The sequence below is a fragment of the Falco peregrinus genome, chromosome 2 (genome assembly GCF_023634155.1).
Source record: "Falco peregrinus isolate bFalPer1 chromosome 2, bFalPer1.pri, whole genome shotgun sequence".
NCBI classification, from domain to species: Eukaryota; Metazoa; Chordata; class Aves; order Falconiformes; family Falconidae; genus Falco; species Falco peregrinus.
This window is the reverse complement of record NC_073722.1, coordinates 97,381,882-97,395,940: the sequence shown is the minus strand read 5'-3', so window position 1 is coordinate 97,395,940 and position 14,059 is coordinate 97,381,882. Positions and strand designations below refer to the sequence as shown.

At 52.4% G+C, this 14,059-nt stretch overlaps 3 protein-coding genes across 3 annotated transcripts; all 3 read right to left on the bottom strand.

The window, feature by feature from the left end:
* Window positions 1–1,136: 1,136 nt before the first annotated feature.
* Window positions 1,137–3,056, bottom strand: LOC129783738 (serine/arginine repetitive matrix protein 2-like). Its single transcript, XM_055794660.1, has 4 exons — window positions 2,954–3,056; window positions 2,352–2,625; window positions 1,686–1,764; window positions 1,137–1,330 (listed from the first exon to the last, which is right to left on the bottom strand). The coding sequence occupies exons 1-4, from the start codon at window positions 3,021–3,023 to the stop codon at window positions 1,274–1,276; spliced, it is 480 nt and encodes a 159-aa protein (XP_055650635.1). The 5' UTR covers window positions 3,024–3,056; the 3' UTR covers window positions 1,137–1,273.
* Window positions 3,057–4,532: 1,476 nt separating this feature from the next.
* Window positions 4,533–7,395, bottom strand: LOC129783776 (TRAF-type zinc finger domain-containing protein 1-like). Its single transcript, XM_055795084.1, has 4 exons — window positions 7,059–7,395; window positions 6,932–6,985; window positions 5,471–5,741; window positions 4,533–4,612 (listed from the first exon to the last, which is right to left on the bottom strand). Exons 1-4 carry the CDS (start codon window positions 7,089–7,091, stop codon window positions 4,533–4,535), a joined length of 438 nt encoding a protein of 145 aa, XP_055651059.1. The 5' UTR covers window positions 7,092–7,395.
* Window positions 7,396–11,256: 3,861 nt separating this feature from the next.
* On the bottom strand, window positions 11,257–13,127 carry LOC129783737 (serine/arginine repetitive matrix protein 2-like). Its single transcript, XM_055794659.1, has 4 exons — window positions 13,025–13,127; window positions 12,423–12,696; window positions 11,757–11,835; window positions 11,257–11,450 (listed from the first exon to the last, which is right to left on the bottom strand). The coding sequence occupies exons 1-4, from the start codon at window positions 13,092–13,094 to the stop codon at window positions 11,394–11,396; spliced, it is 480 nt and encodes a 159-aa protein (XP_055650634.1). The 5' UTR covers window positions 13,095–13,127; the 3' UTR covers window positions 11,257–11,393.
* Window positions 13,128–14,059: the final 932 nt, after the last annotated feature.

Sequence of the window (14,059 nt, the reverse complement as noted above, 5' to 3'; positions counted from 1 at the left end):
AGAGAGCACGTCCGAGTGGAACATATCTGCGTCTTGGCCCTGAAAGGCGTGCTGCAAAGTTACTTGATACATATTTATTACAATTAATTATTTGTGATTACAAATAACACAGACTTTGTATCGATGCTGTTTATACCTCGCTGTGTAAATGAAGCTTCTTATCCTGCAGAAATGTCACACCGGTAAATACCCTTCACCGGCTGGTTTTCTCAGAGGGATGGTCTGAGCCCTGCAAGAGGAGGAGCTCGGGGGTGGGGGCGGCACTGGCTTTTTGTTTCTTTGGTTGGTTGGGGTTTTTTAATGCCACTAGAATGGAAGTGCTGCAGCGGTTTGCCTGGAGCTCAAATGGCCTTCTAATTAAAGCTTTTTCTAATCATCATCACTTCCTTGTGCTCTAAATCACTTGACCTTGTCTGTAACAGGCTTCTTTGTCAAAGCAGAGATTGGTTTGTGATTATTTTTTTTTTTACAACTATCTATTCATTCAGAATGTAAAATTACACTACACAATGGCAGAACTCTGGAGCTGGGTATTAGTTCTGGCTTGGTGTGTGTCCATCTCGGTACCGTTCGCAGCATTAACCTGTTAAGTGCTCTTGGCCATGGAGTGTAACTTGCATAAAGGAGATTCTTAACATCCCTTGAGATGTATCGTGTCCTTCTTTGGGGCTGGAAAGAATTAACTCCTGGGCTGCTGCAGCTGCGCTGGTGCAGGGGAACCGAGCTGCTGGAAACAACGCTGCAGACTGTCTGGCCTCCCGCAGGTGGGGAGCTCCGGACACCCCTCTGCGGCACACGGCTCCGGGGGGCCTCACTCCGCTCGAGACTGACTGGCACAAGGGGCTCAAATCTCAGGGGGTCAGAAACACTGCGTCAGGGAGTAATCAAAGAGCCGGCACAGAAACACAGCCCAGGGGGGTTTCAAGGTCACGGTGGGGGCCGCTAGCGTGGGGTGCTACTGGTATAGATCATAGGAGTGAAAACCTGTAGTATACTTGAACACCCTAAAAGTACCTGTATATATCATGATCACTGCCTGTAGCCGCCTATGCCTATAGCCAGCTGTAGCTATAACTGCCTATACCTATCTAAATTTGTAGAAACTCGGTGACATGGCAATATAGGAATTCTCCTGTGCAAAAATAAATAATTTATTTGTAAATGACAATATCTGTAGAAATTCAATGACATGGCAACATAGTAATTTTCTTATGCTAAAAGAAATGACTTCTACTGCATGGAATTAGTCCGCAGAGGGCCGAACGTGGCTTTATCAGTTGCTGGGTCCGTTCCCCTGTGGCTGCGAAGCTGCCTGGCTCCTGGTCATCAGCTAAAGGGAAAGGGAAAAAGAACAAGTGAAAATGCTGTTTGCAAAGAGTCCCTGAGTGGAAGCCACTGATAAGAGCCTCGCTGGTGCAGGAAGGGCTGTAACATCAGCTCACGCCCCTGAACAAAGCGCCGTGAGGAGCAGCAGGGCAGGCGCTGCCCTCTCCTCCCAGCAAGCCCCGCTCAGGATGAGCCCAGCGTGCAGCGAGCCCACAGCACATCAGCCCTCAGCGCTTCATGCCGCCCATGCACCAGCAGAGCCCAGCGCTGCCCACCAAGCGCTCCGCAACGGAGGCGTCCTGCAGCGCACCCGACACGGGAGCGACGCCACGCGCTCTGCTCTGTGCTGGCTGCCTCACCTCTGGATCCGGCGCCTGCAGCTGCATGGAGCAGCCCGTGTGCTGTGTCCTGAGGCTGCTTTCTCCTTCGCTGCTGGTGCTGTCAAGGATGGAGAGGGATGCTTTCAGAGGAAGCCAGCCCACCCACGTCAGCGCTCTCACTGCTAACTGAGCACAGGTCCTTCACACCAGGGAGACTTTGCGGGGGCTGGGAGGAAGCTTCTCCTGAGCCCTGACCCACTTCTTTTGGAGCAGAACCACCAGATTGTACTCAAAGAGCAGAGAGGAAAGCTCAGGTGAGAGCGCTGCCTTGGACAGGGACCAAGGCGCTCTGCGACACTGTCTCCCAGGGACCCTTTTGCCCGTTCTACTTGGCTATAAAAGTCTACCTTTGCTGTTTGACACACGGATAAGCACCAGCCGCGTTACATGGAGTGACACCCTTTCAGCTGCAAGCACACATGAGGGCACCCAGGTTTGCAGCGCAAGGGGACAAGGCAGAGGACTGAAATGCATTTGTCACTGCCGCCGCTGCTGGGTCGCTGCCGCCTGAAGACGCGAGTGCGCCAGGCTGAGGCTGCGCCCCTGCTCCCAGCAGAGCAAAACTTGTTCCTGCAGCGCCGCCGGCCCCTCACCCTTCGGGGCAGCCCCGGCGCGTCTGCCTGGAACGGAAGGCAGAGGTGTTACCTTGGCTGGCTCGGAGAATATCTCGATGGGCCGGACGTGAAGGGTTCCGAGCGGGAGCACTTGGCAGGCCTCTGAGGGGATGGTGACGCACCTGCACGTTCACAGGCCCCTCTCTTCCTCGCTCTGCCCCTCTTGCCGGCCGCCTTCTTCCTGGCCTTCCCTCGTGAGGTGGGAGCGGGCAGCTGTGCATTCCTGCCGGTTGCCGTTTTCCTTGGTCTCCTCGGCAGCTGGGCCTCTTCTGCAGGAGGTCCAGGCTCCTTCTTCATGCAGCGACCTGTGCGCCAAGGAGAAACATCTCCTCAGATGACACAAACACAGCGCTTCACAGAAACAGTCAATGCAGCCGGAGAGATTCAAGACCATTCAGGTAACAAAAGTAGAGCCAACTGCCATTCCAGCAGCATACAGCTTTGCAACCAAGATCTTTGAGGATACTGAGTTCTAAGGATTTCATCTTTCTTGCATAAAATGGTGGAGGATCGAAGATTTGTAAATTTTGGAGACCAAACAGGGTAACAACATCTACTGAGCTTGGAACACGCCCAGTGTTCCTGCAACGTAAAGGAAAACCGTGCGTGTGTCAGTCTGTGTTTTGCCCATACCTTGGCACTTGCTTCGTGTCCAGGGTGGCTCTGCTGATTCTTGTCTCTGCCTCTTGGCTTTAGGAGGCATGGAGTCCTCAGCTGCTGGGCGCAGCACACAGACGAGCTAAAGCAAAACAGATGTCTGTCTGTTTCCATGACAGTTTATTCAGACTTATCCCCATAAAAGCACTGCAGAGCATCCCCCCTCAGCAAGGTGAAGGTTAGTAGGGAACTGTTTGTTCGGAAGAGGGAGGTATCGTTTGCTGACACGTGCATTTGCTCTTACCCAGAGCTTAGGAAGAATGACTGGCTATCACAGGACCTGAGCAAAACTGGACCTGGCAGCATGAGCCGGTCCTGCTGAACAGAACCACCCCGTAGCTGGGGCCTTGCCGCCAGCCAGCCAACAACCCTACCTGCTCCTGTTCATGCTTGTGCCTCTCACACCTACACATGACCCTGGAAAGCCAGTGCCAAGCATGGGGAAAGCAGCCCTAGAGTCCTGTCAGGGTAGCTCTGATCAGGTTCCTGATATTGGCCTGCTATGAGTGGCATCTTAAAAACCAAATGCAAAGACAAAAATCAGTTTAACAGTGATTTCCAAGTCATGCTGCCCACAGAAGTGCCCCTCTTGGCTATCCTTGTTATAACGTCATGTTTTCCTGCCGGTTAATTGCATCGAGGAATAACAAAAGGAGACGGCAGAGACCCACAAAACAAAAATAGGAACTAGAAAGGAAAGCATCTGTTATCTTTGTGAGATAAAGTCGTCTTCCACCAGCCAGCTGCCATAGGAGGTGGATGGGACTTGTCCTTCCTGTCAGCACGACCATTTAACACGTGGTAAGCTATGAAATTTTGTCAGATCTCATTTCTATTCATACTGACTTTACTATCACCTAGGACAGGAAAGGCCCAGAAGAACCAACCAGCAAAACACAACGTCACTAGTTAGGACTGTAAGAATGCAAAAGAGCTGTGAAAGAGAAAATGAGCGAGCGTAGCGTTTTCCTAGCTTCTCTGTCCTAGCAGCGAAGCCCAGAGGACTGCCTCTTCCGCGGGCACCCCCCTCCCCGACTCTGCTCTTTAGGTGTACGGAAGCATTAAAGCACCAAGCGGTCTAGTTGGTACCTGTCCAGTGTTCTTGAACAGCAGTAACAGCTTCAGCAGCACCAAGACCTGGTGTTCTCTCCATAGCAGAAATACCAGGCAGCAATATCGAGAAGCGTCTGAATCCCCTGCTGAGCGCTGTGCGGCACTCAGCACTTCATAAACCCACCGCTCCTCGCTTAGCCTGAGCTCCCGATAGATTCACGTCCTTAACCTTTCTCTCTCTCTCTCTCTTCACATCTACCCTGCGAGACATTCCTCCATCTCCTAGATGGACAGCCTGCGTTGCCTCCTTCCCCTCTTACCTACACAGGTTACACGCCTCTGCTCCTCTCCCACCTGAGCTGTGAGCCACACATGCTGGTTTTAACATCACTCGGATGTGCAAGGCAAACATTTCTGTTGCGCAGCTCCAGGGCCTTTAGTTTAGTTTGCGTTACTAGAGCTTTCAAAATCATTATTTGTCAGTAGGTAATACAAGAAAATACTAAACCTCGTGATCCATCCGCTCATAGATAGGGTACCGCAAGCCACAACTTTGACACGGCAGGGTGACGGGCTCGTCATCTGCAAAGCAAAGCAGAGTCACATCCCCTACCAGAGAGAAGTCTGGCGCAGTTGGATCCCTACGCAACAGGCTGCTGTTCTGTGTCACAGGACGGCAACCTGAGCACACGTTAAGGCAACAGTTACTCTAGTCACACTTGCTGAATTCATTCCACATCAGCAAATCCACGCCATCCAGCGTGAGAGTAGTGTTTTGGGGTCCAAGATAGAGCCAGCGGTCTGCTAAAAAAGCCCACGACTGCCTCCAATAAATCCTTTAGCACCATTTCTCCTTCCACAACCAGCTGACGCTTCATGTCTGCCCCGCTGATAATAGTCTCAGCGATGTCCGGGACGTCACTGCAGAGATGCGCAGTGCTACAGACGTGACCCCACATCCAGATCTTACCTACCCTGCTGCTTAACCGAGGAGGAGCGCAGCTGCCGCACAACCCCAGGCAGAATGTGCCGCGAGCAAACAACTCCCGCTTTCATTGCGAAGCTCGATACTTTGAGACAAAAGAATCGGCAGTGGCCTGGGCTCTCACCCCAGGGACCTCAGCAGTCCTCTGTGTAGCTGGCTTATACCTTTGCAGTTCTGTTCCACGGGAAAATCAGCCCACTCCCAGTGGCTCTGGAGCTGTCATTACCCAGTGTTTTCCCAGAAAGAGTTACAAACCCTTACGCTTGGATCGGCTGCCAAATGTCCCATATGAAGCTGGTTATTACTCATCTCTGCACCTCACCTCGCTTCTGATTTCTTTGTGCTGCTGAAACATTGCTTCTGCTAATGTCCTTAAGGGGTGTCCCCTACACAGCTGCTATAAATCTGCTTTTCTAGCCCCTTGGGCATTCCCCACAGTGGCCCAGCACAGTTACCTGTTCCTGATTCTCTTCCACTGTGCCGGAGGTCTTGCAAATGTGCATCCTCATCCTCAAAGTCAGACGGTGCACTTCCTCGGGTTTGTACCCCCACTAGCCCGCAGACCCGAGGATGTTCTTTCAGGTCTCGCACCAGTATGTAGCGGTGGCAGTTTTCGCATTCCTCCGTCCGTGTGCTGCAGTAAAGTTCATGGTCAACCATGGCTCTCAAAGGCAGCTGTATTTCGCAGTAAGGGCAGAGGACAAGTCGCAGAAGGCACACAAACGCCTGGAAAATAGAACGAGGGATTATTCTTCACATATGGAAGAGCGAGGCAAAGGTGGAGGGAGGTTCCCCGTTTGCTGAAGAGCTGAGCGGTCCATTCTTTCTTTAGCCAGATCTAAAGCTACGCTGAAGGATAGCCTGGAGTAAGATAGCACGTGAGAAATGTGAAGACCAGCAGGCTGTGTAACCTGTGTAGTCATAAACACGCCAGCTGAAGCACTCCGAAGACTCAGGACATTCCTTTAAAACCTGTCATACTTGGACAGCAGATTCCTTCCCACTGTGCTTCTTGAAGATAGCTTTCAGGGACAGTCTCAAAACCCAGTCCTGATCCCATTGCACTGGGCACTGCTAAAAAAACTTCTCCGTGTGTGTTCTGCGAGGGAACAGATTTACAGCTCACTTACTACTCGGCAAGAATTGCTTGCCTATGTCCTTCACCCGCGACTGAATGACAGGTAAGTTGCCCTTCCAGAGGGGTTACAGAGAGATGAAAGCCCTGTTAGAATAGCAGATGCTGCAAGAATACGTCATCATTTGCTTTACAGGCAAAACTAGAACCACTACGCACAAACGTGCAGGATGAAGTGCTTCCAGGGGTTTGACCTGGTCATATCTTCACCGTTTGAAAATCCTTTGTTTGTCAGCAATAAGCAGACTTAGGTGGCACTTGCAGAGCTGTCTGCAAGGGGGGGCCATAGGAAGGGAAGGGGCTGACATTGATTACAAGATTGCCTGTGACGGCAGCCAACTGGAGTCAGAAATTGAAAAAACCCCTGTTGATTTTACAAACTCTTTTCAAAGTCTGTTGGACACCATGACTTATTAAAATGCACATGACCACTGCAGCAGTCAGAAATGCGTCATGTGAAAGGACCGGAAGAAGTGGAGTTCATCATATTCGGTGTTTCTGAAACAGCGCACCATTTTTCATCCTCATCACTAACAAGGACAAAATCACCAATTATCGCAGATAACCCTTGGATATGAAGGCTTGAGCAGGCTCCACTGCTTGAAGGCAGTTTCCAACCACCTTCTCTCAGAGGGTGTGAATTTAGGGCTCGATAAAAAGGGTGCCTCAATCACAATTTGCAGTCCGGCTCCTGGCTGACAGAAAGGCTCTGGAATCGGTGCTTGGAAATGCCATCGAGTAGCTTCAAAACATCTCCTAACATCAATAGATGTTCACCAACCTTGTGGTCCTCCAAGTGTTGTTTTTCCATCTTCATCCCACACTCGCAGGTAACCTACAATAAACAGACCTCATGAGATTAATTGCCACAGAGGACAGCAGTTTTAGAGGAGGAATGCGTTTCTCACCTCCACGTGCTCAGATGCAAAATGGTTCTTCATTTCCGAAATTGGGATGTAAACCTCGCAGTACTGGCACGCTGCAAGAAATCTGCTGCAGTGGACTTCATGAATCGTGAAATTAGAGGCAGGAATATCCTTGTTGCTATGAGAAACATCACAGAGGTTACTTTGCAGAAAATAACACTGACCACAGTTGCAAGCAGTTTTTCACAGCACAAAAATCCTAAGAAAGCTTTTGATGAATTCATGGTTTAGAGAACCGAGTAACTAAAGAGCAAGGCAAGCCCAGCCAGGCCTCCACGTTCCTTCATAGGTGGGATATTAACGCCTATAGCATGCAAAGGTCACAATGTTCACACTACATGGAGATAAAATCAAGGGGGGTGGGCTTCATTATGAGAAAGGCAAATTTTGCAGCATAAACAAGTTATCACCAGGTTCAAGGTGATGAACTAATTAGTAAACTCATCTGTGAAGATCACAGTTTCTTCCTGAAACTAACCGGGCTATGAGAGGTCGAACAGTGCTCTGCTCGGAAAAACTACAGAACAGACCCTCTTGGGCCAGATTTGCTCAGTGAATGATAGCAGTAGCCATCTTACTCTGGAGCCAACACTCCCCCGCTCACCCCCTTCCCAAAAAAAGACTCATTTTCCTGTCTGGAGGACAAGGCAAGGCTTACAAACAGAGAAGATCCAAAAAGAACTGAGGCACTCTGAGCTTCGCCCTTGTTCCTGCCTCAGGCAGGTAGCATCCTTTCTAGACGATGCTCCCCAGACTAAAGCACAACTCAGAACACCAACATTAGTTCTATAACCTGTTGTGCCTTCCCATGTCACCAAGGAGAAAACCAGCAGAGCCGTTCAGTTTTCTCCTTGGCCAGATCCCGAGCAGGCAACAGCCCGGCAAAGCAGCAAAGTCCAACAGCAGCATCTCAACTGCACGTACACAGCTGCTTGCAAACCAGCCGGGCTGATGCTGCCAGAAACTGCTTGGAGTCCCACGTCCCTTTGGGGAAAAAAAGGGAATGTCTTTAGTTGCTTGTACTCAGGAGGTAACTTCTGAGCTGGCATCGCTGTCGGCGAATGTATTACCGACACCGGTGTGGCTGGGAAAAGGGAAGCGTCATCAGAGAGAAGCAGGAGGTGCCTCTTGGTTCTGTTTTCAACATCCCGGCTTCTGCCAGATGCTGAACCGGAACTTGGAACCATGGAGTTCACGTGTGCCTCGCTGAAAACCAAGTCTTTGTTTCTACCAAATACTTTGGTTCCTGCCTACGTGCTCAAGTCAGAAACTTGAGTCAAGGCTGAGCAGGTTGTCAGGCCCTGACACTGCAGAACCACGTGCCAGCCGTTTGTAATGAAGGGGGCATGTTCGTTAGTGAGCTGCCCCTCCCAGCCCGTGGCAGCATGTCAAGGGGATACGTATGGATGTGTGTGCAGTGATGGCTCCCGGAGACCCCTGGCAGCCTCCGCTGCATGCCTTACCAGTGACCGCACCGCAGCGTTGCCGCCTGGTTATCGGCGGCCGAGGGCATGGCTGTGTCCTGGGATGAAGAGCCGGGTTCCTCCTGCTGCCTCGGCCCCGGGCCTCCCTGGCGGGGGGCAGGTGTGTAGGGAGGAAGATGGTGAGGGAGGTGGGTGTGTAGGGGGGAAGGAAGATGGGGACGGGGGTGGGTGGGTGGGTGGGCAGGTGGCTAGGGACGTGGGTAGGTGAGCAGAGAGCTCAGGAGAGACGGCTGCGCTCTCAGCACTGCAGGGAAAGCGGCTACGGCAGTGCGAGGGGCCCGGCGCGGCGCAGCACGGGCAGAGCTGCTCCCCGCTCCTGGCTGCGGGCGCTCCCAGCTCTGTGGGGATGGGTCCAGCCCAACAACGCACCCGACAATCCACCCAACAACGCACCCAACAATCAACCCAACAATCCACGCAACAATCGACCCGCGCTCCCCAGCGCCGTGGCAACGGGCGGTGGCACGCGGCCAGGCCCCACCCCCTTTCCCGGCCGGGACCCGCCCCCTTCCCTTCCACGGCCAGGCTCCGCCCCGCCGACGCACTCGGCCCCGCCCCACTGCTCCTGGCGGTGCTTCAGCCCTGCCCCCGGGCCAGCCCGGCCGGCGGCTGCGCAATGCGGTTCCGCGCTCTCCTCATTGCGGCTGGGGCAGGGCACGAGGGCTCTTACGCGCTCTCCTTTTTGTCCTGGATCTCTGCCCTTGCAGGTGGAAGAACAAGGATGTGTACGCAACAGCGATCCACAGCTTGAGGGTGCGTGAGCTGCAGACTCCGGCGTGCATGACTGCAGCGCGTGCTGGCCTTGGGTCCATCATTCCCCTGCAGCTCCAGACTATGCTGAGCCCTCTAGAGATGGAGCTGAGGACGTGCGGGCTTCCCTACATTAAATGGAGTTCCTCGAGGTGAGGAGAACTGCAAACCTGAAGATCAAATGTGAGGAAGAGAGAAAAGCCTACACAAGTGTGTATATTCTTGTTCTGTCAGCGAATGGTGAAAAAAAAAATCAACGTGTGCGCAACAGTTGTAGAGCTAGTTGTTGGCATCCAGAGCCTGCAGCTCCTGCGCTTAGGAAAGCTGTGTTATTACCTGTCTGTCGCGTATTGCCCTTTCCAAGAGCCGGATACATGTCAGAAGAATATTTACTCTTGAATCTTGTCCATTTCCTGGTAGAAGCGTATCTGTAGCTGAGAAATGACTCGGAGTAAGCGCAAACACACGCGGAGCTGACGGAGACCAAGGGGAAAACTAAGCAGAAGGCGCGGCTGGGAGCCGCTTTGTTCCCGTCTGGGATGCGTGTTCCCAGGCAAGTGCCACAGGGAAGCGCGAAGGAGGTCGGTGGAAGTTTGTGGCGCTGGTGTTGCTGCCAGCAATGCGCTTGGGGGTTGTTCCTGGCCCGTGGATGGCGCGTTTGGTTTGGGTTTCACGCCCCCGTTCCAAGGCCTCGGCGCCTTGGGTGGACTTGCTCCCAGGGGCCGGAGAGCTGGGAATGCCGGTGTTCTCCAAGGCCGGGAGTACGGCTGTGAGTCAGAAAATGCTGCTAATGTCCGTCTTCTCCTTCCAGAGAGCACGTCCGAGTGGAACATATCTGCGTCTTGGCCCTGAAAGGCGTGCTGCAAAGTTACTTGATACATATTTATTACAATTAATTATTTGTGATTACAAATAACACAGACTTTGTATCGATGCTGTTTATACCTCGCTGTGTAAATGAAGCTTCTTATCCTGCAGAAATGTCACACCGGTAAATACCCTTCACCGGCTGGTTTTCTCAGAGGGATGGTCTGAGCCCTGCAAGAGGAGGAGCTCGGGGGTGGGGGCGGCACTGGCTTTTTGTTTCTTTGGTTGGTTGGGGTTTTTTAATGCCACTAGAATGGAAGTGCTGCAGCGGTTTGCCTGGAGCTCAAATGGCCTTCTAATTAAAGCTTTTTCTAATCATCATCACTTCCTTGTGCTCTAAATCACTTGACCTTGTCTGTAACAGGCTTCTTTGTCAAAGCAGAGATTGGTTTGTGATTTTTTTTTTTTTTTACAACTATCTATTCATTCAGAATGTAAAATTACACTACACAATGGCAGAACTCTGGAGCTGGGTATTAGTTCTGGCTTGGTGTGTGTCCATCTCGGTACCGTTCGCAGCATTAACCTGTTAAGTGCTCTTGGCCATGGAGTGTAACTTGCATAAAGGAGATTCTTAACATCCCTTGAGATGTATCGTGTCCTTCTTTGGGGCTGGAAAGAATTAACTCCTGGGCTGCTGCAGCTGCGCTGGTGCAGGGGAACGGAGCTGCTGGAAACAACGCTGCAGACTGTCTGGCCTCCCGCAGGTGGGGAGCTCCGGACACCCCTCTGCGGCACACGGCTCCGGGGGGCCTCACTCCGCTCGAGACTGACTGGCACAAGGGGCTCAAATCTCAGGGGGTCAGAAACACTGCGTCAGGGAGTAATCAAAGAGCCGGCACAGAAACACAGCCCAGGGGGGTTTCAAGGTCACGGTGGGGGCCGCTAGCGTGGGGTGCTACTGGTATAGATCATAGGAGTGAAAACCTGTAGTATACTTGAACACCCTAAAAGTACCTGTATATATCATGATCACTGCCTGTAGCCGCCTATGCCTATAGCCAGCTGTAGCTATAACTGCCTATACCTATCTAAATTTGTAGAAACTCGGTGACATGGCAATATAGGAATTCTCCTGTGCAAAAATAAATAATTTATTTGTAAATGACAATATCTGTAGAAATTCAATGACATGGCAACATAGTAATTTTCTTATGCTAAAAGAAATGACTTCTACTGCATGGAATTAGTCCGCAGAGGGCCGAACGTGGCTTTATCAGTTGCTGGGTCCGTTCCCCTGTGGCTGCGAAGCTGCCTGGCTCCTGGTCATCAGCTAAAGGGAAAGGGAAAAAGAACAAGTGAAAATGCTGTTTGCAAAGAGTCCCTGAGTGGAAGCCACTGATAAGAGCCTCGCTGGTGCAGGAAGGGCTGTAACATCAGCTCACGCCCCTGAACAAAGCGCCGTGAGGAGCAGCAGGGCAGGCGCTGCCCTCTCCTCCCAGCAAGCCCCGCTCAGGATGAGCCCAGCGTGCAGCGAGCCCACAGCACATCAGCCCTCAGCGCTTCATGCCGTAGCGCACCCGACGCGGGAGCGACGCCACGCGCTCTGCTCTGCTCTGCTCTGCGCTGGCTGCCTCACCTCTGGATCCGGCGCCTGCAGCTGCATGGAGCAGCCCGTGTGCTGTGTCCTGAGGCTGCTTTCTCCTTCGCTGCTGGTGCTGTCAAGGATGGAGAGGGATGCTTTCAGAGGAAGCCAGCCCACCCACGTCAGCGCTCTCACTGCTAACTGAGCACAGGTCCTTCACACCAGGGAGACTTTGCGGGGGCTGGGAGGAAGCTTCTCCTGAGCCCTGACCCACTTCTTTTGGAGCAGAACCACCAGATTGTACTCAAAGAGCAGAGAGGAAAGCTCAGGTGAGAGCGCTGCCTTGGACAGGGACCAAGGCGCTCTGCGACACTGTCTCCCAGGGACCCTTTTGCCCGTTCTACTTGGCTATAAAAGTCTACCTTTGCTGTTTGACACGCGGATAAGCACCAGCCGCGTTACATGGAGTGACACCCTTTCAGCTGCAAGCACACATGAGGGCACCCAGGTTTGCAGCGCAAGGGGACAAGGCAGAGGACTGAAATGCATTTGTCACTGCCGCCGCTGCTGGGTCGCTGCCGCCTGAAGACGCGAGTGCGCCAGGCTGAGGCTGCGCCCCTGCTCCCAGCAGAGCAAAACTTGTTCCTGCAGCGCCGCCGGCCCCTCACCCTTCGGGGCAGCCCCGGCGCGTCTGCCTGGAACGGAAGGCAGAGGTGTTACCTTGGCTGGCTCGGAGAATATCTCGATGGGCCGGACGTGAAGGGTTCCGAGCGGGAGCACTTGGCAGGCCTCTGAGGGGATGGTGACGCACCTGCACGTTCACAGGCCCCTCTCTTCCTCGCTCTGCCCCTCTTGCCGGCCGCCTTCTTCCTGGCCTTCCCTCGTGAGGTGGGAGCGGGCAGCTGTGCATTCCTGCCGGTTGCCGTTTTCCTTGGTCTCCTCGGCAGCTGGGCCTCTTCTGCAGGAGGTCCAGGCTCCTTCTTCATGCAGCGACCTGTGCGCCAAGGAGAAACATCTCCTCAGATGACACAAACACAGCGCTTCACAGAAACAGTCAATGCAGCCGGAGAGATTCAAGACCATTCAGGTAACAAAAGTAGAGCCAACTGCCATTCCAGCAGCATACAGCTTTGCAACCAAGATCTTTGAGGATACTGAGTTCTAAGGATTTCATCTTTCTTGCATAAAATGGTGGAGGATCGAAGATTTGTAAATTTTGGAGACCAAACAGGGTAACAACATCTACTGAGCTTGGAACACGCCCAGTGTTCCTGCAACGTAAAGGAAAACCGTGCGTGTGTCAGTCTGTGTTTTGCCCATACCTTGGCACTTGCTTCGTGTCCAGGGTGGCTCTGCTGATTCTTGTCTCTGCCTCTTGGCTTTAGGAGGCATGGAGTCCTCAGCTGCTGGGCGCAGCACACAGACGAGCTAAAGCAAAACAGATGTCTGTCTGTTTCCATGACAGTTTATTCAGACTTATCCCCATAAAAGCACTGCAGAGCATCCCCCCTCAGCAAGGTGAAGGTTAGTAGGGAACTGTTTGTTCGGAAGAGGGAGGTATCGTTTGCTGACACGTGCATTTGCTCTTACCCAGAGCTTAGGAAGAATGACTGGCTATCACAGGACCTGAGCAAAACTGGACCTGGCAGCATGAGCCGGTCCTGCTGAACAGAACCACCCCGTAGCTGGGGCCTTGCCGCCAGCCAGCCAACAACCCTACCTGCTCCTGTTCATGCTTGTGCCTCTCACACCTACACATGACCCTGGAAAGCCAGTGCCAAGCATGGGGAAAGCAGCCCTAGAGTCCTGTCAGGGTAGCTCTGATCAGGTTCCTGATATTGGCCTGCTATGAGTGGCATCTTAAAAACCAAATGCAAAGACAAAAATCAGTTTAACAGTGATTTCCAAGTCATGCTGCCCACAGAAGTGCCCCTCTTGGCTATCCTTGTTATAACGTCATGTTTTCCTGCCGGTTAATTGCATCGAGGAATAACAAAAGGAGACGGCAGAGACCCACAAAACAAAAATAGGAACTAGAAAGGAAAGCATCTGTTATCTTTGTGAGATAAAGTCGTCTTCCACCAGCCAGCTGCCATAGGAGGTGGATGGGACTTGTCCTTCCTGTCAGCACGACCATTTAACACGTGGTAAGCTATGAAATTTTGTCAGATCTCATTTCTATTCATACTGACTTTACTATCACCTAGGACAGGAAAGGCCCAGAAGAACCAACCAGCAAAACACAACGTCACTAGTTAGGACTGTAAGAATGCAAAAGAGCTGTGAAAGAGAAAATGAGCGAGCGTAGCGTTTTCCTAGCTTCTCTGTCCTAGCAGCGAAGCCCAGAGGACTGCCTC